This window comes from Portunus trituberculatus, chromosome 48 (assembly GCF_017591435.1).
Source record: "Portunus trituberculatus isolate SZX2019 chromosome 48, ASM1759143v1, whole genome shotgun sequence".
In the NCBI taxonomy this organism is placed as follows: domain Eukaryota; kingdom Metazoa; phylum Arthropoda; class Malacostraca; order Decapoda; family Portunidae; genus Portunus; species Portunus trituberculatus.
Genome location: NC_059302.1, coordinates 9,061,053 through 9,084,514, shown reverse-complemented (window position 1 = coordinate 9,084,514; position 23,462 = coordinate 9,061,053). Strand labels below are relative to the sequence as shown.

General features: G+C 46.5%; 1 protein-coding gene across 13 annotated transcripts in view; it reads right to left on the bottom strand.

Moving 5' to 3' along the window:
* Positions 1–5,729: 5,729 nt before the first annotated feature.
* Positions 5,730–23,462, bottom strand: part of LOC123498571 (regulating synaptic membrane exocytosis protein 2-like) — a 99,045-nt gene continuing 81,312 nt past the window's right edge. For 6 of the 13 annotated variants that reach the window (XR_006672724.1, XR_006672725.1, XR_006672728.1 and 3 more), the window contains 4 exons: positions 22,815–22,933; positions 22,223–22,363; positions 17,630–20,914; positions 17,398–17,522 (listed from right to left, as the gene is read on the bottom strand). Coding sequence is in view for 5 of the 13 variants with exons in the window: in XM_045245790.1 (XP_045101725.1) it covers positions 7,147–7,341; positions 7,832–7,971; positions 8,210–8,421; positions 11,718–11,862; positions 14,065–14,211; positions 16,374–16,679; positions 17,398–17,522; positions 22,223–22,363; positions 22,815–22,933 (1,530 nt within the window). In the remaining 8 variants the exon portion in view is untranslated. Of the gene's footprint in view, positions 7,342–7,831; positions 7,972–8,209; positions 8,422–10,351; positions 10,494–11,717; positions 11,863–14,064; positions 14,212–16,373; positions 16,680–17,397; positions 17,523–17,629; positions 20,915–22,222; positions 22,364–22,814; positions 22,934–23,462 lie in introns of those variants that run through there. The other 7 variants (XR_006672726.1, XR_006672727.1, XM_045245790.1 and 4 more) reach the window with 6 other exon arrangements.

Here is a 23,462-nt window from a genome sequence, read left to right as displayed (position 1 = left end):
TATATATATATATATATATATATATATATATATATATATATATATATATATATATATATATATATATATATATATATATATATATATATATATATATATATATATATATATATATATATATATATATATATATATATATATATATATATATATATATATATATATATATATATATATATATATATATATATATATATATATATATATATATATATATATATATATATATATATATATATATATATATATATATATATATATATATATATATATATATATATATATATATATATATATATATATATATATATATATAAGTACTGTATATATACATGTGCATCTAAATGAAGGATGAATAAACTATAGTAAGTGAAAGTTGTCCTGAAGGTTGATTTTCCTTGTTATAGCAATTACTTAACACATGTCAAGGTTCTCTCTCTCTCTCTCTCTCTCTCTCTCTCTCTCTCTCTCTCTCTCTCTCTCTCTCTATCTATATATATATATATATATATATATATATATATATATATATATATATATATATATATATATATATATATATATATATATATATATATATATATATAGCTTTCATTTAGAATGCTGTGAATTTTACCTCACTGTTTGTTCTTTGTCATGTAATAAACGAAAAAGAGCAATCTTTTTGCCATAATTTCTCCCGGAAAAGGCCTGCTGTATTTCTTTCAATATTGTAGCTTTCGTATTAACACCGTTAATAACTGATCTACATGACATATTTAGGAAACTATAATATTTGGTTTACATAAAGGCGGGTTCACACATATCAATTTTCGACTGAAATTGCAAGTTGGTAGAGTTTCCGATTGAATATCGGTGCGACTGGAAAAGCCAGTCGTAAAACAAGACCAACATGTTGGTCTTGTTCAGTCGATTTGCGACTTTGTTTACGTTGTGACGTCACGGAGAAAGGTTCAAAATGTGGTGTCGATGTGAAGAGGATTTTGGACTTGGTGAAGGAAAAAGAGCACCTCTTGGGACCATAAAAGTGAATTCTACAGTGAAAAGAAAAAAAAAGCCTACGTAAATCGGCGTTCGATGAGATAGCTGCCACTCTCTGATGACTGCTTCCCTCTATGCAGGGTGTTGTTGGAGGTGAGGATTGAATATTTGTGATGATTTAATTTGATCGCAATCGTCGTCACAAGAGGAAGACATCTTGTTGAGTAGCCGTTTGTTTACATTCACTTACTGATAACTAGCCGATACTTCCAAGTCGCTATGTGTGAACGTGTTTTGACTAGAAGGGCTCAGTCGATACTTCTAACGACCTGCATTTTCAGTCGCATATTGACACGTGTGAATACGCCTTAAGTTGCGATCGTAAGCTCCGCCCACAGCCTCATAAGCTTCGCCCACTGGCTTCATTATTTTAGTACGGCAGGATAAGCGCGTGCCGCCTTCCCTCTAACCTCCGTGGGGGGAATGCGGAGGTTATGGCTGGGGAAGACGAAATACCGGGGAAGGGGCACGAAGAGAGTGGGAGATGTCGCAGTTTTTACTACTATCTTCACATGAAAAGTTACTTACTTTACCGTTCACAAGATTCCCACTATTATCTTCGGGGAGACGAGACTCCTTTCCCCAAACATTGCATAATACTCTCTTTCTTCCCCTTGCCCCACTCTCTCCCACATCCCTCCCCCAATATTCCTTTCAATAAGTTCCACAAAACCAAATATAGAATTCATAGGAAAACCATGTGGTAAACCTTCAACAAACGAAAGCAATGTTAAAGGTGAAATAAACCGTTATACCAACGGAATACAGTTGCACATTAGAGATTTTGGGTTAAATCTCCTAGTTGTCACGGAACTATCTAACTACCACGTAACACTTTTCAAACAATCACCTTTTAATTTTCATAACACAGTCAACACCACGCGGAGTACCCTTGTCCCCAACAGGTTATCACGGTCGCTCATGTGCAAGGCTTCCCAACAAAGCAGTGGAAAAGGGCCCATACACGTTCAAAAAAAGCGTCAAAATTTTGCATCAGAATTTTGATATAAAAATTTTGATGCAAAATTTGAGTGTGTGTAGGACGTTTTGATGTCAAAAAAAGATTTGAAGCAAAATTTTGATTGATCAAATCCGTTTGATATTTTTTGACGAGTCGTCAAATTTGTGATGCGTGTGTGGGCTCCTGTCAAAATTTTGATCAAACTGTTTAGTTCGCAGGTGACTGACGAGGAGACAGGATCGCCATGTCTGCGAAGGAGGCCGAAAATAAATTTTTGATTGAAGTTTTAGGAGTGTATCGGACTTTGCCAGCCTTGTGGAGAATTAAGTCGGATAATTATAGCAATCGTGCTAAGAAAGCCGAGGCCTATGACATTCTACTGCAGAAATATCGTGAGCATTTTACTTCCGCCATAGTAGAAGATCTGAAGAAAAAAATAAATAATCTGCAAACAAATTGACATGTCTGTAGGTTTCCCGTTTTAAAAACCAGTCTCTTGACCATTTCCAACGTTTACCAGGAGGTTTATCAGAGTCCAATGCGAACACTAGTGCTATGGCCACTGATGCATCCATGTCGAAGATTTTGACTATACTAAATTTTGATGGGAAAAACGCCTAAACGTGTGTGGGCAATTATGCATCAAAATTTTGTATCAAAGTTACACGTCAAAATTTTGATGCAAAATTTTGACGCTTTTTTTGAACGTGTATGGCCACCTGAAGTTATGGAAACCAAATCTCCGCTATTGCAAGGCACCTGAGTCTTGCAGGACTTCACCAAACTAGTAAATTCGTATGCATATCTATATGGTGAAAAAAAAAAAAAAACACGAATGTTGCTGAAACTAAACAGTATCTTATTTTTTAAAGGAAACTCCAGCTTTTTCTTTTTTTACTCAGGTAAAGTTTGCACTTTGTCATAGTTCCAGTTTCTCTCTAAAGTTAGTCTTTGATACTCACGGCACTTCACATTCGCAGTAATAAAATGGCGAACTTTTAGTAAATTCACCGCGGTTTTATTGTCCAAAGACAATGTCATTCTTTCCAAGAAAAGGTTAACATCGCTACTCGTAGACAGACAAGACGATGTACAACTTCAAGCCTGGTTTGACCACAAAGCCCACTTCAATTCCACATTAAATTATATGATTGGTAAAATTTCTATTTCATCACGCAGGTACACTTCAAACAATGGTCCAAAACTCAAACAAATCCTGCTCTGGACAACACAGATCGAAGCATAACTCGAAGCTTCCGTGGCTGCAAAACAACAAAGTGATTCGTGCTTTTAAAAACTAATATCAGCTGCTACAAATATGACTATTATTGTATACTTGCAATAACTATTCAGAAATTCTTGAGATATAGCTGTACTGATGACTAATGACTGCAGGTAGAGAGTTATGAACGAACATTGGCTAAGAGGTAGGCAGAAACTGTGTAATTTACAAACCAACTCCAAAGGTCAGTGTGCTGATGATTACATGCCATATGACTCTGACAGTCTGTTTGTTTAATCAACATTACGTGATGCACAGGTAAATAAATCATGATTTATGCTCAAAACTTTTATTAGTCGTGTTATTTTGCCCAAAGTTAGCAAAACGGTAAAACTATAAATAAAACACACGCTCCCAAGTACCTGGAAAGAAACAGAGTCCACCTGTAGCAGCTCAGGTGAGACACATTTGCTACGAGCGGGGAGGATTGGGGCAGGGGAGGGGAAGCCCCGCCCCCCATGCCCCTTACACACACACACACACACACACACACACACACACACACACACACACACATGGAGTAAAATAGCATATAATGCAACATCGCCCTCTCTCTCTCTCTCTCACACACACACACACACACACACACCTGCAGGCACGTACGCGCGGAGCGCGGGCTCGTGCTAGCACACACACACACACACACCTGCAGGCACGTACGCGCGGAGCGCGGGCTCGTGCTAGCGCACACACACACACACACACACACACACACACACACACACACACACACACACACACACGCAGACACGTACGCGCAGAGCGCGGGAGCGTGCTAGCACACACGCGCACATGCGCGCGCGCGCGTATATACACACACATACACACACACACGAAAACGGCTTGAGCCCATGGTTTAAAATTTCTCATTAAAAGTTGGAAATTACTTGGCTTAGACAGTCGTATTTAAATAATAACAGACTGAAGAGATAATACAAAAGGTGGAAACAATCCTGGTGGTGGCGGGTCTCCTCCCGGGGCGGCGCGGGGCGGCCAGCCTGGGGCAGGGAAGGGCTGGCCCCCCGCCGGTGTAGGGCGTGGGGCACGCCTGCCCGAACCTTGGCTACTTACCAAGAATACTGAGCTGAAAACATGCCATGCCCACAATCCCTCCTGCCTGCCTGGCTGCTGACCACGCTCCGCTAGCCTCCTCCTAGGGCACAGAGGGCGGCGGAGGACAGCAGCCAGTCAGTACCAGGCTCTCTGTCACCCAATAGCAACTTTGCTTCTTAACCAAATATCGACGAGTTCGTGGCGTGTTATGTAAGACTTAATAGCTCCGTATTCTAGATTATCACTTGACGGTTATCTTCTCATATTCATATATAAACTGGATAATCACCTGCCAATTCCCTACATTTTTGCTAGCCCACACCTGCTGGACCAAGATGGTGGCGGAGAAGGTGGAGATGAGACGTTCTGTAAGTGTCATGTAGAATACGGTGGGTGGGAGGAGAGACTGAGGGAGACGAGAGGAAATCTGCGTCCATTAGCATATAGGGAGGGATCACTCGGAAACCGTCCATCGAGAAACACTCAGCCAAAAAAAGTAAAGGGCAAGGGAAGGCAACGACTTTAAGTAGCATCCTGCAGGTCAGACAGAGACCAGGCGGGTATAGTAATGAGATAAAGAGGAAGAGGCTCGTCAAACTGATAAGGCTGATACATGCAGGTACTCCTCCGTGAACACGACTGCGGTTCTGTACTCAAATAGCGATATCAGTCGTCGGTATCACGCATGAATATCGTTATACAATGATACGGTTCACAGATAGATGCCTGGATGACGAGGGTGGAGGGGAGATAAGTATCGCTAAGCCCCTGAGGACGACGGGGAGGGAGGAGGGAGGAGAAAGTCTTGCCAGGCTGTTAAAGTAGGAGGAGGAGGAGGAGGAGGAGGAGGAGGAGGAGGAGGAGGAGGAGGAGGAGGAGGAGGAGGAGGAGGATAAATACATGGTAATCAGGCCCTTGGAAAGAGAAAAAAAAAAAAAAAAAAAAAAAAAAAAAAAGAGGTGCTAGGATGAAAGAAAGGCTCGCCAGGCCCTCCGACTGCAGCGCCAACCGACCAACACAAGCTAAGGTGGCGGGCGGGTGGAGGAGGCAGGAATTGACTGGGTATTTATTACAAGGTGAAGACGAAAAGAAATGTGTACTTAAAAAAAACATGCAACAGTTACAACGGTAGTAGTAGTAGTAGTAGTAGTAGTAGTAGTAGTAGTAGTAGTAGTAGTAGTAGTAGTAGTAGTAGTAGTAGTAGTAGTAGCAGCAGCAGCAGCAGCAACAACAGTAGTAATAATGGTTTTAATGGTACTAGTAGTAGTAGTGGTGATTGGTGGTATATTTAAGTATTAACAAGTGACTAAAGAGAGAGAGAGAGAGAGAGAGAGAGAGAGAGAGAGAGAGAGAGAGAGAGAGAGAGAGAGAGAGAGAGAGAGAGAGAGAGAGAGAGAGAGAGAGAGAGAGAGAGAGAGAGAGAGAGAGAGAGAGAGAGAGAGAGAGAGAATCATCATCAGCGTTAGAGAAGAGGGAAGTAATAAACCGAAAAGGATAAGGAAACACAGGAAGGGGAGGAGAGAAAAACTGTATTCATAATTCAGAGACAATACTGAGTGTCTGCCAGGAGGAGGAACAGGTGGAAGAAGAGATGGCCATGGAGGTGGTGGTGGTGGTGAGAGGAGGAGGAGGAGGAGGAGGAGGAGGAGGAGGAGGAGGAGGAGGAGGAGGAGGAGGAGGAGGAGGAGGTGAGATCATCTGGGCTTGAGGCGTGAAAGTGGAAGTAAGTGACTGAGCACTGCATTGAGGATCCAGAGGGTGCGGAAGAAAACAACAATTACCAACAAATGAATCGGAGAGGAGAAAAATGCAAGTGAGAGGAATCACTGGGAAATTGCATAAAATGATGAGAAGTTATGGAATTTGGGAATCGAGTGGATTATGAATTAACAAACTATAAGCAAGTGAGGGAGGGAAATTGTATCGCATAACTAACTGATATAATTTATTACTATGGATAAAAATATATACGAGAGGAAAGATTAAGCTTCAGGTGGTGAGGGGAGGGGAGGGGATGGCGGGAGGGAAGGTGTGGACCACGCTCTGGACTACAAGGGCCATCTCAGTTTTGGACACTAGAAGGGGAAGGTAATCTATGGAGCAAACTTCCACACATGATTAAAACTATTCTGTAATATTATTTAAAGCACTTAGTCAAAATCACAAGCATTGTGATGGTGGCGGCCGACCTGAGCCAGGTGGCGGCCAGAGAAGTGTTACATGTACTGGTACTGTGGCTGGTACAAAACTGCTCTCAAGGCAATCAAGTGACGAGAGTCCTTATTGATGGGAAGTCCAGAAGTGTTGAGGTGCACTGAGGTGGTGGGTCGGCGGGGCCCATCCTAGTTGAGACCCCGTGCCCCTTGGTGCCCATCGCAATCGCTGTCGACGCCCACGCTTACCCCTTAGAGCGGGATAAGGCGGGGCCTGAGGGGCACTCAGCGTCCCGAGAACGTATCAGGACGACCACCATCGTCTGCACTGCGACGAGTCGATGATGTCTTTGAGCCTCTGAGCTTGACGCAACACAGCAAACTTGCAGCACGAGCAGTTAGTGTCCTATCCAGGCCGCAGACAGACAAAAAAGAGAGCACCCAATGAAAAAGCCTCACACTCTGCTTGATAGCAACATTGCAGGTTGCAAATGTCGTTGAACGTTCTGCACGAGTTGACAATGGGCGTGTAGTGTTGGGCTGTGGCTGCTGCAGGCACAGGGAGTGCTTGATCCCTTGGTGAGGGCGGGAGGACTCCAGTGGCTCCCTGGGGGTAGCGATGAGGTGGGATAGGGGTGTTGGGCCAGGGTTCCCCACTACCCGAAGCTGTCGAGGCTAGCCATGGAGCCGCGGCGGGTGAGCGTGGGCAGAGACACCAGGGAGGACGTGCCGAACAGCTTGTACCATCCAATCACAATATTAGATAGGTCAAGGTCATCCAGCATTATCTGTGCCAGTCCCATGAACACTTTCCTGCCTTCCATTCTCCCGTAGTCGCCCCACACCGTTACCTGAGGGGGCACACTGCGTTGTACACACCTGCACGCGCATACACACGCATGCGCGCACGCATGCGCGCATGCGCGCGCGTGCACACACACACACACACACACACACACACACACACACACACACACACACACACACACACTTTAAGAAGCGTGCTCCTAATCTCTCTCTCTCTCTCTCTCTCTCTCTCTCTCTCTCTCTCTCTCTCTCTCTCTCTCTCTCTCTCTCTCTCACACACACACACACACACACACACACACACACACACACACACACACACACACGTGCTCCTAAGCGTGCTCTCTCTCTCTCTCTCTCTCTCTCTCTCTCTCTCTCTCTCTCTCTCTCTCTCTCTCTCTCTCTCTCTCTCTCTCACACACACACACACACACACACACACACACACACACACACACACACACACACACAGCCTTCCATCTCTCTCTCCCTAGAGTTGCCTCACAACGCCCTTGAGCCGCACGCGGCACAAACCTGGAGGACGCAGCCCTGGTACCGCTCGTGGAAGATGAGTTGCTGCTGGTAGAGCGGGTCCAGCGTGCGGCGGGCAGTGGAAGTCTTGGCCTTCGCTACGCATTTCTTTCCCGCCACGAGGTACACCTTCACGTAAGGAGCTGAAATAAATAAGAATAGATGCAATGAATGAAATCATACCACGAATTTCACAGAAGGAAGCGGCCATGAGTTTCCATACTGCCATTAACATGCGAGACCAAACTAAATTTGAAGCATCAAAAGATTAACAAGGCCGATCAACATCAACTGAACTGAATTACTGGGTATCAAATCAGGATTTCTTCTATAGTGCAAGCTTGCCTTCAAAAGACACTAGGAGAACAAGGTAACACTTACCAGGAAGTACTCTGGCCCCACTCTTACATTGGAGGCCCCGAGCACGAATGACCTCCACTTCCAACTTGTTCTTCCTTTCACACATGGATAACTGGATGTCACCAAGAGCCGGGGTCGCCAGCACCTGCCGCCCCACCAGCTGGCCCTGCCCCAGACCCTCGATGAACTCACTCAGCTGTCCGTCGGTGCCCAGACGCATGGAGGGCACTCGGCTGGACAGGACGGGATGCACGTCAGCGGCAGAAACAAGCTCATGTGCATGTTTTATTAGGGGTGGGAATGAGACACTTAATCCCCAAAAATATTATCAGTATATATATGCAATCCAAAACTTTTGTTGTAGATTGATGCAGTTTATATAAAAATGACATTCACAAGGGATACGTGCTAGTAAGGGCTAATATAACTGAGTATCTGTTTAGGCCCTAACACTGTGAAGATAAGCTTGGAGTGCATGGGGATGTGGGGGGAAAAAGGTATTCTATAGGACAGAAAAACACACGCACACACAAAAGTACAACTAAGGGCATTCGGTTTCCACTAAAATATAAAAGAAACACTTACAGTACTATGGGTTGGTCAAAATATCTAATGCTTAAAAGTGGCAGTGGTGGTATTGGTATTATTGGTGTCGGTATTGGTGGAGTGAATAGTGGCAAGATTACGTTAAGCTCCTACAAGCACTCGGGGAGCTCATGCGGAGAGTAATGGAAGGCCTTACGGAGGTGTCGAGAGGGTAGGGGTAAGGGCGGGACAACCAGATCAGCATCAGCATCATCATCATCAGCAATAGCAACATACCAACACGCAACTACAGCACTCATCGGTGTCTACACTACTACTCGCTACCACTGGTCAAGCTCGCGTCACTAGGGCTCGCTCAGGACTGGGGACACCGTGACAACGCGGTCCTCATGAAAGCACAGTTATGGTAACATGTGAAGGAAAACTTACATGAATAATGATTTGAAGCTTGTTCAGTGAATTGTGAATTATAGTAAAAGTGTTACGAAGACATTACTGAACCTAATAAAAAAAAAAAAAAATGCAACGTCTCAAATCGTTGCTGCTTAAAAGAAGTAATCAAACTTTTCGTTTAAAATATACAAGTTGTTGAAAACAAAACTATGCTTCGTGAGACAACACGGCCAGAGTGTGACAGTGTCCGCTACGGCACTGACTACTGTGTCGCCCGAGGGAGTATACCGTTGAATGACTTTGGAGGAAACAATAGTGGTAGCAGTGTGTCCATTCTTTGATTTACAGAAAAAAAAATATTGCCGTCAAATGGCTACAAAGTTTAACGTAGGTGATGAGTAGGGGAGAGAGATGCCCCCAGACATGATCTGCACCGTCCTGGGTCACCTCAGTCTGGTGTCGGTGGGGGTGGGTGTGTTGGGCGCTGTGTGGTTCAAGGTTGTGAGGGGCTTGTACCAGTCTATCAAGTGAAGCATTTACAGGACAAAGTGACGAGTGTATGCGAGGTTCGTGTGTTACACAAGGACGAAGGCATCTTGTGAGTCAAGGTAAGGGTGGAGTGGAGGTAGCGTCTATATGTGTTGAGGTCTGAGTCAGATTGGAGTGCCATGTAAAGGTGAAGCTAGTGTTTTCAAATGTGAGCGCCCTTCGAATTGTAGTGAAGGTGGCGTCTGAGTAGAAGTTAGATGTTGTATACGAGAACTGTGAGTTGGATGAGTGTAGCATGTGAGGGTTGGGTGGAGGTGAGTCAGGGTGGGAGGGATCGCGTGATCATGTGAGGGGCGGAACTAAGGCCCGCCGTACCAGGTGTCCCGCTCGCCCCCCTCTCCAGCCGATAGTAAGAACAATTGGAATGTAATACAAAAGATTATTATTACCATTATTATCATTATTACCATTATTACTATTATCGTTATTATCATTATTGCTATTATCATTATCATTTTTTTTTATCTATTTATTACTTTTTTTGCATGGGAATGAAAATATGCTCACGGTCTGGATACTAATGAGAGGGTTGGATCTGCTGAGCCCTTGGTATACTAGTGCTGCTGGCAAGGCAGCAGAAAAGGGTTCAGCAGAGCAAAGAAGATATACGGAGGAGGGGAGAGCAGCAGGAACCTCTTGAGGCTTGGGAGGAGCCTGGCCGGGACAGATACTTACGAGGAGCCCTCAGAACTGATGCTATTCATGCTACCGTCCGTGGACTCCTTAGATGGTTGCTTAACCAAGCGAGCTTGGGTAGGTGTGGGGACCACCTCCTGAGAGCGCTGCACCCCGCTAGTACTACGCTTTCTACCGCCCTCTGCGGAGGAGGCAAAACGTGATACTGTCAACACTACAGCGCTGGCCCACACTACTAATAAAAAGGCAACTAGAGGGGTGCCAGCCGAGGGCAGAGGTAGGCTCGTGGCCCCTGGCCCGGGCGGGGCGAGGAAGGCAGGAACAGCAGCAAGACAAATCTAAACAAAACTTTCTAACTAATGTACAAAATTGTCAAAATTTCTTTGGCTCATGTCCAGACAGGAGAAGAATCAGTACTGTCCTGGGCCTAGAATATAAAAAATACATTGGTCATTCCCACAAATCAGATCAAATGTTCAAGATAAAAACTGGAGTAGAGTACAATCATGCTTTGCTAAGTCTACCTTTCCAGCGTTCCGCAAGTCTGGCTACGCGATGGCTGGTTCGCCCACCCACCGTTACCTTCCCCCATCATCTACTACAGTGTACTTCAAGATTCCCAATATGGATATACTACTCTGCAAGCCAAATTTTCCGAAAGCTTTACGTCTATTTCACCCGAGCAAAGATTCGTAAGGCCAGATGTGAAACCTTGTCAAGCTTCCAGTAACCAAAACTTTACTACAGTCCGAAATTTGGAAACGTCGAATCAGCCGAAATCTTTGCTAGAGTTAGAAGCACCGTGCATACTCACTCCACAGCTTAGATCAAGTCACAAGGCTAGCGGAAACAGACAGACAGTCATGGGGGAGTTTAAGACACTGATAAATTCAATATAAGACAAAAGAAGGAAAGGGTTATACGGCTAGGGTAGTTTAGAAAGACGGAGGGAAGGTACGGTGAGAAAAAAAAGGATAAAGGGAAGGAGCGGGAGAATAGGTGAGGCGGTGAGGTCGACCAGCCAGAACTAAAGGCAGCGCTAAGGGCCGTGTGTGTGCTTGTGTGTGCGTGGGCGCGTGAGCATGTGTGTGTGTGTGTGTGTGTGTGTGTGTGTGTGTGTGTGTGTGTGTGTGTGTGTGTGTGTGTGTGTGTGTGTGTGTGTGTGTGTGTGTGTGTGTGTGTGTGTGTGTGTGTGTGTTTGCAAAAATAGTAGAATGCCTGTGTGTGTGTGTGTGTGTGTGTGTGTGTGTGTGTGTGTGTGTGTGTGTGTGTGTGTGTGTGTGTGTGTGTGTGTGTGTGTGTGTGTGTGTGTGTGTGTGTGTGTGTGTGTGTGTGTGTGTGTGTGTGTGTGTGTGTGTGTGTGTGTGTGTGTGTGTGTGTCGGTGTTTCTCTCGCAGCATCACACCTGTCCTCCCCTTCAGCCTCCTCGCTACTCTGACTGGAACTCTGCCTCATCAGGTGGCGCGACCCCGTGGGAAGGATCTCCTCGCTCCGGTGAACTGTTATTTGGCTTCGTTGGTTTTTCCGAAAGCCTAATTTCCGTTTCCGACCTGAAGACAGCACACACGGGAGGTTGTTGAGGAGTGACGCAGGGAGTTAGGAACACATAAGGCCACAGTAAAGATGGTGAAAGGTCGATGTATGTATAGAGAGAGAGAGAGAGAGAGAGAGAGAGAGAGAGAGAGAGAGAGAGAGAGAGAGAGAGAGAGAGAGAGAGAGAGAGAGAGAGAGAGAGAGAGAGAGAGAGAGAGAGAGAGAGAGAGAGAGAGAGAGAGAGAGAGAGAGAGAGAGAGAGAATCATATAAATAGAGAAAAAAATAAAGATAACCTTGACAGAGAAACAAAAACAGATAAAACAGGACGAAAAAAGAAAAAAAAAAAAAACGAAATGATAAGATGAACAGATATAAAGAGCGAGATAGAGAGTGAAACAAATGAAGACAGGAAAAAAAAAATTAAATGAAAAAAAGGAAGGAAGGAAAAAGGAGAAAAGAGGAACATTTAGCTTGACGGTCTTTGCACGTGGAATTTCAGGAGGAACATCAGAGTGAGGAATGGACAGGTGGAGTGTCTGAGTGGACCAGGAAGGGAACCACAACCCGCAATGACTCCACCCTTGGAAATGTGGGCGGGACGGGACACAGGGGATTAGTTACCAGAGAGAGAGAGAGAGAGAGAGAGAGAGAGAGAGAGAGAGAGAGAGAGAGAGAGAGAGAGAGAGAGAGAGAGAGAGAGCATATGGAAAGAAATTGGAGGGAAGAGATAAGTCTGAAAACTCACAAGCTTAAATTTTCAGACCGCTGGCTTCCCATTATTCCTGAAGCGGGTAGTGGCCTTGACATGCTCAGAAACACAACTTACCACAGAACGCCTCAGACACACACACACACACACACACACACACAAATCACGCGAACATGTCACTACTTGCGTCAGCTGGTGAATCACGGCTACACCATCATGAAGTTTGAAGACAATACCCACATCTGCTTTAGTGAGTACCAATAACACTATACGGCAAACTGTCATGTAATGCCCTGCTGCAACTGAGTAGGGATGGAACTGAAAACGATTGTCATGTCGGAAGCAAGCGGTCACACAAATCACATCGTGAGTAAAGGAGATGCGTCACCACAGCACTAGACAGTACTGTGTGTAGAGGCGAAGCTTCACACATCCATTAATGAAGTGTGACTTATTTACGCTAATGCTGCATCACAGAGCAGTGTTTGGAGTGACCAAGCTGAGTCTTGGTGTGGGTTTGACGACTCAGGCCAAGCAGCGGCGTGGTGGGTCCTGTGACGCCATCAGCCGATCGCTTATGATGCCAAGACACAACAAATTAAATTTTTGTCCTAGATGAACCTGTTCATAATAGACACAATTGAGGGATCTTATTTCCACTTGCTTTTTTTTTGTTTGTTTGTTTGTTTGGTTCCATAAGATCAAGAAAGCAGATGAATTATTACGGGAGGGTGTTTGCAGATGGTGGGAGGTGCCACACGCCGCGTGCTGAGGGTGGCAGTCCTCCCTCCAGTGCTGCGGGGAACCTGTCCTGCTAACTGATTAGTCAACGCGGATACTTCACGTAGGGAGCACGTTTAATGTTACAGGGAGTCACGCACCTTCATTGCTATTCCTTATGAAATATAGATTAATGATTACGATTACGAATGATACATTATGTACACAAAGGAAATTCACATTAGTTAATATACAAAGAATTAATGAATTCAAACCTGCATTACCTGATTATCTAGTTATATTATTCATATATTACTGTGTTATGGGAAACACTATCAATATAACTTGACCGATCAGAGGAACCTTTCTGTATCATTTGAGCTGAGGCAAGTTACCAAGAGGAATGTCCACACCACATCCAATATTGCAGGTTTGAAAACATAACACGTATATAATAGCTCACGTTCACGCAAAGCACTCACGTACACCACACTTTGTCTCTACCCACTCTCTGGCATTCGTTCACTCCATATCAATTTCTCATTACATTTAAATCAAAATATTATCCTTCACCGCATTAGCTTCATGTTTCCTCACCCATGCAAATAACTGTACACGTATAAACTCTTAATTCTCATATTTTACTCAGTGGTACTTCATGACATTCTCAGTTCTCCTCTGGCCTAACATCCACTCTGGCATTCCGCACCTCGCTTACTTATACTACCATTCCCGGTCACTCGGCGCTAATCTACGCCCTTCCCAGGACCCCTAGGAGAGGAACACACCAGTCCTACCAGTGTCAGAGAGCTTGGAAGTAGAGGAGGACTTCTTGGACAGCCCTCCACTTGGGCCCTGCTTTCCATTGGTCACTCGTCGTCGCTCCTTACCGTCCACAGTGAGCATCCCAGTAGCAGAGTCGCTCAGGCTTCCTTCTGCAGGGGAGGAGATGTGGGTTACAATCAGCCGCGTTGTATATTTACCACTGGGAATCAAGATGCACGCCCAGTTTGTTATTGTCATAATTCTGAACAATATAGACGCTAATATTAGTATTTGATGACTTGCTATTTTGCTCCAAGGGAATACCTACTTGGATAAGGCTACTGGGATTTACTCCTTTAATGTTAATATAACTGATGAAAGGTTCTGCTCCGTACTCTAAGTTCTCTAGCTTTGATACTATGTATCAGCAGCTGAAATTACTATTAAAATGATAATAAAGCTTCCACCTGTAATACACTTTGAATCACTGGAAATGCGAATCGAAAAGACACGTTAACAAAATTCATTTATATGTAAGTATAATTTGTATTCAAGTCTAAGAATAATTTGTATTAAAGTCAGAATAGGATACCGAATTTATATCTTTAAATATCTTTAATTATATTTAGATAATTCAGCCGCCTTCACAGAGCCGTTGGCTGAATAGACCGAAGACGACAGCCACTTTCTCACCAGTTGTCGTCTGCCTAGTCAGACTAAATAGGGGAAAAATCACTACGTTATATCTAGCAGAGTAAAGAAGTTTTACAAACTCCCTCTCTCTTACTCTATTTCCATCAACAGCTACAGGTTGAACCCTATGATATACGACATGAGATTAACCAATATTTAGCCGTGAGATGGTCCTGGTGCCTAGGGTCGAGAATCGTGCCGCTGAGATGCTTTCCAGGGAGTGGGATGGTTAGGGACCTTGACGACCTCAGGGAACGATAAGAGATGACCACTCTCTCGTCAGACATGAGAGGTGAAGGAGAAGGGACGGCCTTTGTATAAGGGACTCGAGGCTTGTGGAGTCAAGCTACGCCTGAGCCCATCACTAAAGTATGTTAGGGTTGAATGGATTACGGGAATAAAAAGGAAGGCCATAAACAACACGGCACAATTCTCGAGGAGAAAAAGAAACATATGTCAAAAACGTGCTGAATATAAGAGAGGCACAAAGATGCACCAAAAAACACAGAATCAGTGAGTAGAAAGAAATAACAAGTTCTGAAGTGGTGTGCACAAACTCACACACTTCTTCCTGGTGTACATATTGCAATTAGTGAGCAAGTAAATATTGTTTAATCCGATGCAGTCGCAGGGATTGGGTGCGAGTGGGGCCACCAACCTTCATAAGCCAACGAAGCCAACGATAGCGATTGTTATGAAACTGCTACTACTCAAGGGTTGTGCTTTAATGGGAGTGGTGGAGGTAGCAGTAGTGATGGTGGTGGTACTGATAGTGAAACTGGTAGTAGTAGTAGTAGTAGTAGTAGTAGTAGTAGTAGTAGTAGTAGTAGTAGTAGTAGTAGTAGTAGTAGTAGTAGTAGTAGTAGTGGTGGTGGTAGTGATAGTCATAGTGGTGGTGGTGGTGGTGGTGGCAGGAGGTCTTGTTACTAGTTATTGCTGTCATCATCATGGGAAGAGTGACAACATTAACAAGTGCTGTGTAGTGTTCATGCCTGAGCTTGTTGGTGGTGTGGTAGTTGATGGTGGTGTTAGTGTAGTGGCTGGTGGTGGAGTTACTGCGGTGGCTGGTTAGTGTGGTTGTTGCTGGTGGTGTTTGTGTAGTGACAGGGGGTGGTGTTTGTGTAGTGACAGGGGGTGGTGTTTGTGTGGTGGCTGGGGGTGATGTTTGTGTGTTGGTTGGTGGTGGCGTTAGTGTGGTGGCAGCTAGTATTATTGTGGTGGCTGGTGGTGGCGTTAGTGTGGCGGTCAGTGTTATGTGAGGTTTCCCCTAATAGTGATGTATTATTGCAGTATGGATTATTGTAGTAAGTGTTGTTGTTATTGCAAAGGTGGAGGTGAAACAAGATGGTAGTGATCTAGAATGGCAAGAGATACAAGAAGAAAGCTATGACAGAATGTAATGCAGTGAACATTACAACATAAGTGGTGAGAATGGTGGTGTGGTGATAATAGTATTCGTGCTAATCGTAGCAACAGCAGGAGCAGCAGCAGTAGCAACAGCAGCGGCGGTGGAAGAGGTGGTGGTGGTGATGGTGGGAGTGATCAGGTCAACGCAACAAACAGGTGAAGGTGGTGGTGGCGGAGCAGTGGTGGTGGTGGTGGTGGCGGTGGTGGGATGGAGCAATGTGCCCTCGCTTACCCATCCTCTCCAAGGTAGGCCCTGTAGTGGAGCCCCCAGCGACTGCCTCCTGAGGGCTGGTGGAACCCTCAGCGCTGTACTCTCCCTCAGGGCACTCCACCTCCTCCTCCTCCTCCACCTCCTCTACCTCCTCCTCTCCCTTCTCATCCTCCAACGCCTCCTCCGCCTCCTCCTCCTCCACCACCTCGCCCTCCTCACAGCCCTGCTTCGCGATGGCACCACCTTCTGGCTTCCCTTCCACCTCCTCCGCAGCGCCTGGGTCTTGACTCTCTCCGGCTTCCTTATTTTCTCCCTGTGCTTCCTCCTCTGGACGGCATGCGAGGGAGGGGCAGGACGAGGGAAGGAGGAGTCGAGAGGGAACCAGGAAGAGGGTGAGGCGGGATGAAGGATCGGGAGAAGGAAGGAGTGGGAGTCAGGGAGAGCAGAGAGCGCACGAGTGAGATGATGAGAGCGAGAGTCGACCTCCTGGACTATTCGGCACACAAGGCATACTAACACCAACTATCCCATGCATGACTCCACTATTCCAGTCCAGATAACATGGTAAAATAAATGTATATGAAAAATCATAACCATAGTCGTTATAGCAGAGCAGTTGAGGTAATTTTATCAGAAAAAAAAGTAAAAAAAAAAAATATATGCATTCGTTGCATGGGGGAACAAAACAGAGGCAGACTACGAGATTATAGGGCAGAGTCTTTAAGTGTTATTTGAGGGGGATGAGGGGAAAGGCAGGGGCTGAGATGAAAGAAAATGAGAGTAAGTCGTCAGGCAGAGACAGTCGGTAGCACTGGGAGGTATGGGAGGGGTTGGGAGAGAAGGAGAGACTGACATTCATGGAACAGGCAGAACATCGAAGGCGGACAGAGGCATGACAGAGGCTGAGTGTAGCCCTCTCCCACCCATCCTGTTGTGAGGAATGGGGAGAGTGGGAGGACAGAAAACACGTGGGGGTTTAATGAGGACTGGTTGGGGGTTGTGGGGGAGGGCAGCGGAGTCGGGCATGCCAGGCGGGTCAACATACCAGCTTTTTCCGTCTCTGGGACCTCGCTGGTGGAGCGGCTCCTGCCCAGCTGGCCGCGCTTGCTGGCCCCGCCGATGCTCACCCCCGTTGGCCCGAAGGGGGTGGTGGTCCGGTGGCTAAACTCACTAGCAGGATTAGAAGAAGGGTCTACATCAGCATCTGCGCGAGGCTCCGTACTAGGGGGACTATTGGCGTCAAATTCAAAGTACTCAGGGTGCTCATTAATACTAACTGAGGAACTGTGGCGAACTCGGGGGGTCAGGGGTCTGTCTGTGTCCGGGATCTCGCCTTCCAAAGGGTCTGTGTCGAGGGGATGGTGGTGGGGTAGGGGATCGGCTACATTATAGGACGGGTCTGCAGCACGGGTCTCGTGGGCGGCGTAGGGATGGGTGTGAGGGGTATTAGTGAGGTGTGCATGAGCGAGGTCGTGAGGGTGCGAGGTATGGTGCGGGTGAGAAGCAGCGTCACGTCGGTGGTCAGGTGGTCGCCTCGGGTCATGGTAGGGAAAGGTGGGATCGTAACTGGGGTGGTGCATATCTCTGAACCTGCGATCCTCCCCTTCATACGATTCCCCGCCATGATCATCGTACAGCCTCCTGTCTCTGAGGTCCCTCCGGCTACCGTAGTGCTTTCTGTCCTCCGCCTGCCCTTTATACCCTCGCTCCGGTCCCTCACTACCATCCCGGTATGGATCGCGTCCCTGATCCCTAAACCTATCCTGGTCCAAAGAAACACAACTTCGAAATCGGTCTTTTTCAAGTGTTGCAGCGCGGTAGTCTCTGTCTCCCATCTCCAAGCTCTCTCTATACTTATCCTCTGTTACAGAACTCCATCTTTTATATCTGTCTCTTTCTACAGCTCCATACTCTTTATATCTTTCTCGTTCCATAGCACCAGCATCCCTGTATCTCACATCTTCTTGTTCCCTGAACCGCTCCTTTTCTAAAGGCATTTCTCTGTATCTTTCTTGATCAAGACTTCCTTGTCTGTATCTCTCATCCCTTGGAATATCGTCCCTGCTCTCTCTCTCTCAGGACGTCTTGGTCTGGCTCCAGTAGAGCTTTCTGGATAAGGTTGCTCACGATACCTGGTTTCTTCTCGAGGGCCTTGGTACCTATCATCAATTCTAGGGTCTTGGTCCCTGAACCTTCTTTCCCCTCTGTCTCTCATGTCCTCAGGGTATCTCCCCTCATCGGTGCCTTGGTATCTGCTATCCATTCTACTGTCTGATTCACGATACCTGTCTTCATCCTTTCTGTCATCTCGATACCTCTCCTCCTCCCTCATATCCTGGAATCTTCCTTCAACTCTTGGATCATGATCTCTGTAGGTGGGTTCCACTCCTACCTCCACTTCTCGGAAACCACTTTCTTCTCTAGGTAGAGGTTCTTGGAATCTTATTTCTTCCCTTGGGGGATACTCCTGGTATCTGGGGTCATCTCTCGAACCATGTTCTCGATATCGTGCTTCTTCCCGCACCTCAAGCTCTCGGAATCTACCCTCATCCCTGGGATGTTCAACATATCGAGCCTCGACCTTTCGACCATGTTTTCTATGTTTAAGGTCTTCCCTAGAAGCGTGTTCTCGGTACCTGGCTTCGTCTCGGAGATCGTGGTCTCGAAATCTGGCTTCGTCCCGAGGATCATGTTCTCGATACCTGGCTTCATCTCTAGGATCATGTTCTCTAAATATAGCTTCACCTCTGAGGCTGGGCTTCACATGTCTTGTTTCATCGCGAGAGCTGTGTTCTCTGTATCTGATGTCTTCCCGAGAACTGTGCTCCCGACCTCTAACCTCTTCCTTTGAGCTGTGGTCATGATATCTCATCTCATCTTGAGGATCGTGTTCACGAAACCTTACCTCCTCTCTCGACCCATGTCTACGGTAACTTGACTCATCTCTCGGATCATGCTCGAGGTACCTGCCTTCATCCCTAGGGGTTTGTTCCAAGTATCTGCTTTCATCTCTCTCATCATGTTCAAGATACCTGCCACCTTCTGGGAGAACTTGAGGATCCAAAGGGCGTCTGTCCTCCCCCAAGCTGCCATGATGGAGCCGTGTGTCTTCGTGGTCCCTGGCTCTGGCTTGGTCTTGTGGGAGGGATGTGTAGTGATACCGTCGGCCTTCCACTGGTGGGCCATCATATGAGTCATCAGGTCGACTGTCTCGGTCACCTTCAGACTGAACCAAGCCATGCCTACGCTGCTCAATAGGAATAAACACGTCATCTGAACTACATGACTCATATTTATCTTGTGGCATACTCCCATCGAGGACTCGTGACAGGGCTGGACTAGAATGTATCCCTCTCACTGCCTCAAGGGGCTGCCTTCTTTCGCCTGAGGAGCCTTCTCCTAAGCTGTGCTCACGAGAAATACCATACATCCGTTCCTGTTCTCCTCTGGACGGTTTCCAGCTAATCTGCTCGCGTAGGTCTCTACTAGGGCCTTTCAACAAGGCGCTCTCGGTGTTTGCTCTCATCATGACTCTACGTGAAGGTCCAGTGGAGGCTCGTCGAGCTCTTGGAAGCGTTTGGCTGCAACCTTCCTGCATTGCCAATAATGAGTGGTGGGGAAGATCTGCTGGTCCTGTTGGGTGCCGCTCATCCCCAGAGGTGAACTCCAACTCGGAGCTCCGCTGGTCCACTTGCTCCAGACTAAAGGAGCGATCAAGAGAGCGGTCTGGAAGGAACACTTCTGTTTCTGCTCCACTATAGTCTGAATCATACCCGTAATAGGTTCCTGCACTATGGCTGTCTGCAAGGCGGACGGAACTGCGCCGCCGGTACAGACCCCTGGCAGCATCAGGAGGCTGCTGCTGTTTTTGCTGCTTTTGCTGTTGCTGCTCTTGAGACACCTGCGTGTACCCGTCAGGGACTGCCCGAGACTTTCGCACATAAGGGTCCTGCGCGTGTTCCCTTACCACTAAGTCAGACTCATAAGGCACTGATTTATCAAGAGATAGTGAGCTTCTGGAGAAGGGGGGAGGCTCCTGCAACCGTTCTCGTAACACCTCGTCTTCATACGTTACCGTTTTTCTAGGGGGCGGCCGAAGAGAAAAATCGTCACGGGTTAGGGACTTCGAGCGAGCGCGATTAGAAAATTCCCACGCCTCAGGAAAGTAGTCAGCATCCTGGCGAACTTCCCATCGCCGGTCATTCTCGCCAAGGCTTTGGCTTTTCTGCAGGCGGTGGCGGGGTCGTGGCGGAGGAGCCACGCTGGCCTCCGTGTTGCAACGCATGAGGGGGCGTGGCTGTGGGTGCTGACGGGGACGCGCGGCCAGGTGCGGCGCGCTCCGGGAGACACCTGCGCCCACACCCATGGAAAGAGAACGGCGGAGGTGAGGGGGTCGGGGTTGAATGGGGCTAGGGGGGCGGAGGCTCACGTCCAGAAGGCTGCACGACGGCTCCCGCCCGTGGGGAGAAATGTCTCGCGTCACGTCGGTCAGCAGGGAGGGCGGGTCTAGGGTGGCGTCATAGCCATGAGTGTGGCTCTTCAAGCTACTCAGGTGCCGCCTACTGCTCATGGGGAAGGAATGGGTTAGGTAAGAGAAGAAAAAGAGAGAAAGGAACAACGAATTAGTTGACCTGGTGGGAAGAGGAGGGCTTAAAAAAGTAAGAATGTTGAAAATATAATAATTTATGCAGAAGTAGAGGTTGGAGATAAACAATGAAATGAAACAAATATCATGGAAAATATAAGACAAAACATTCCAGCAGTGTTTCAGGATGACAGAAAGAAAGGTAAGACATCCTACCACTGACACGTGTGATATGACGTACTGTCTTAGGATTTAGTCTCCTCTTTCCTGTCTCAGTTTTTCCTTGGCAACATTTTGGTTACCAATATTCAACATCATTAAACCAATGCCACCCTAGCTACCTCACACAAATCTAGGTAGTTATTCTTATCAAATAAATCTAAATATTCTTACAAACTACATTATGAACTACTGCAAGACTCATCTGTCTTACGATTCGCTAACTGCATTATGCTGAGCATACTCCCTTTTCCCTCCAGCCTACACTCAAAATCTCACCTTATCATCTCACGCATGCGTGCGCACACACACACACACACACACACACACACACACACACACACACACACACACTGAGTCACCTAAAAATTTGAAACTATTTCATACATTAAAATGTTATTCCTTAAACTCGTAAGAAATGCTTGGCATCAGTGTTAAGACGGACGTAGAGGTAGGAGGAAGAGGAGGAGGAGAAGGAGGAGGAGGAGGAGGAGGAGGAGGAGGAGGAGGAGGAGGAGGAGGAGGAGGAGGAGTGAAGTGCAGGCATGGCGAAGAACAGAATAATGATAAAAAATAAACGCTCACATGGAGGAGGAAGAGGGAGAGGGAGAGGGAGAGGGGAGGAGATGAGAGGAGAGACGAGAGGAGAGGAAGAGGAAGAGGAGGAGGAGGAGGAGGAGGAGGAGGAGGAGGAGGAGGAGGAGGAGGAGGAATATTGAAAGGTGAATGGTGGCCTAATAGGACTAGAGAGGAAACGCAAAGAGAGAGACAGTAATGAACATGAATACAAGAAAATCAGCTAAATAAAATGACTGAGAAGGGCAATAATCCTCAGTTTTAAATGTTGAAGTGAAAAGAAAAAATTCAAATAGAGAGAGAGAGAGAGAGAAGAGAGAGAGAGAGAGAGAGAGAGAGAGAGAGAGAGAGAGAGAGAGAGAGAGAGAGAGAGAGAGAGAGAGAGAGAGAGAGAGAGAGAGAGAGAGAGAGAGAGAGAGAGAGAGAGAGAGAGAGAGAGAGAGAGAGAGACTAAGATAGAGCAAGCAAGGAGTAGGTAAAGGCTTCTCACCTGAGCTTCGTGGAGCCTCGGGGCCTCTCGCTCTGAGTGGAGAAGGCACTTACGACACTCTCAATGTCACTGGCAGAGTCGCCAAAGTCTCTATCCGGATCACGCTCGGGGGACACCAGCACCCCGCGCCCCTGGGAGTACCTGGGGAGGGGTAGGGGGCCGAGTAGCAGGGTCAGTACGGTATTTCTAGCCACACGAAAGAAAGAAAAGGAAAGAAAGGAAAAGATAAAAAAGATTACTGTAAAAATCTAGATACAAAAGTGCTATAAATACTCCAAGTTAAGTTGAATTTACTCGTAGCTTACTTTTCAACCAAGAAGGTTCTCTCTAGTCTGGCCTACTTGATCACAACTTCTGGTTTTACATGATGCAGAGTGAAGTCTTTCCCAGCAACAGAAGCGTCCTCCTCCTCCTCCTCCTCCTCCTCCTCCTCCTCCTCCTCCTCCTCCTCCTCCTCCTCCTCTTCCTCTTCCTCTTCCTCTTCCTCCTCCTCTTCCTCCTCCTCCTCCTCCTCCTCAATGTGAGCGTTTATTTTTCATCATTATTCTGTTCTTCGCCATGCCTGCACTTCACTCCTCCTCACTTTACTTACCTGTCATACATACGCAGTTCGGTGTCGGAGTGGCCGGAGTACAGGTGTGAACCGGTTGACCTGTAGGCTTGAATCTGCATCATTTTCGCCTTCATCTGGCGAGTCCTGTCCTCTAGCTCCTGTCGAGGGAAAGCAGATGAAGCCAATACAGTCGGTGAAAGAAATTGTATGTTAGTGGTGGGCACATTACATAATGACCATAAAAAAAGGAAAACAGGCTATTGGGATAATGATTACTTAGTTTTAGTTTCGAAAGTTTATCACACGCACGCACTCGCACACACACACACACACACACACACACACACACACACACACACACACACACACACACACACACACACACACTGATTAATGATAAGTCTGAGTTTAGAGTCAAGTTTTGTGTAGCCTAGGCATTGACATTCTGGCTAAGACATGTATCCTAACAATAATGCAGGTATGAGAGGTAACAACTCATCCACAGTAAGAGTACCTAACACTGCGAATCTCATCGTACTTTAGCAGCTTGAGCGAAGGATCAAAGAAAAGCAAACATTCCTCATTATTCGTAGACTATCCAACACGTGGCCATGTACTAAATTCAACACCACACACTCATATGATTAAATTTAAGTCATCTGCCGAGTCTGACGAGGGAGGATAAAG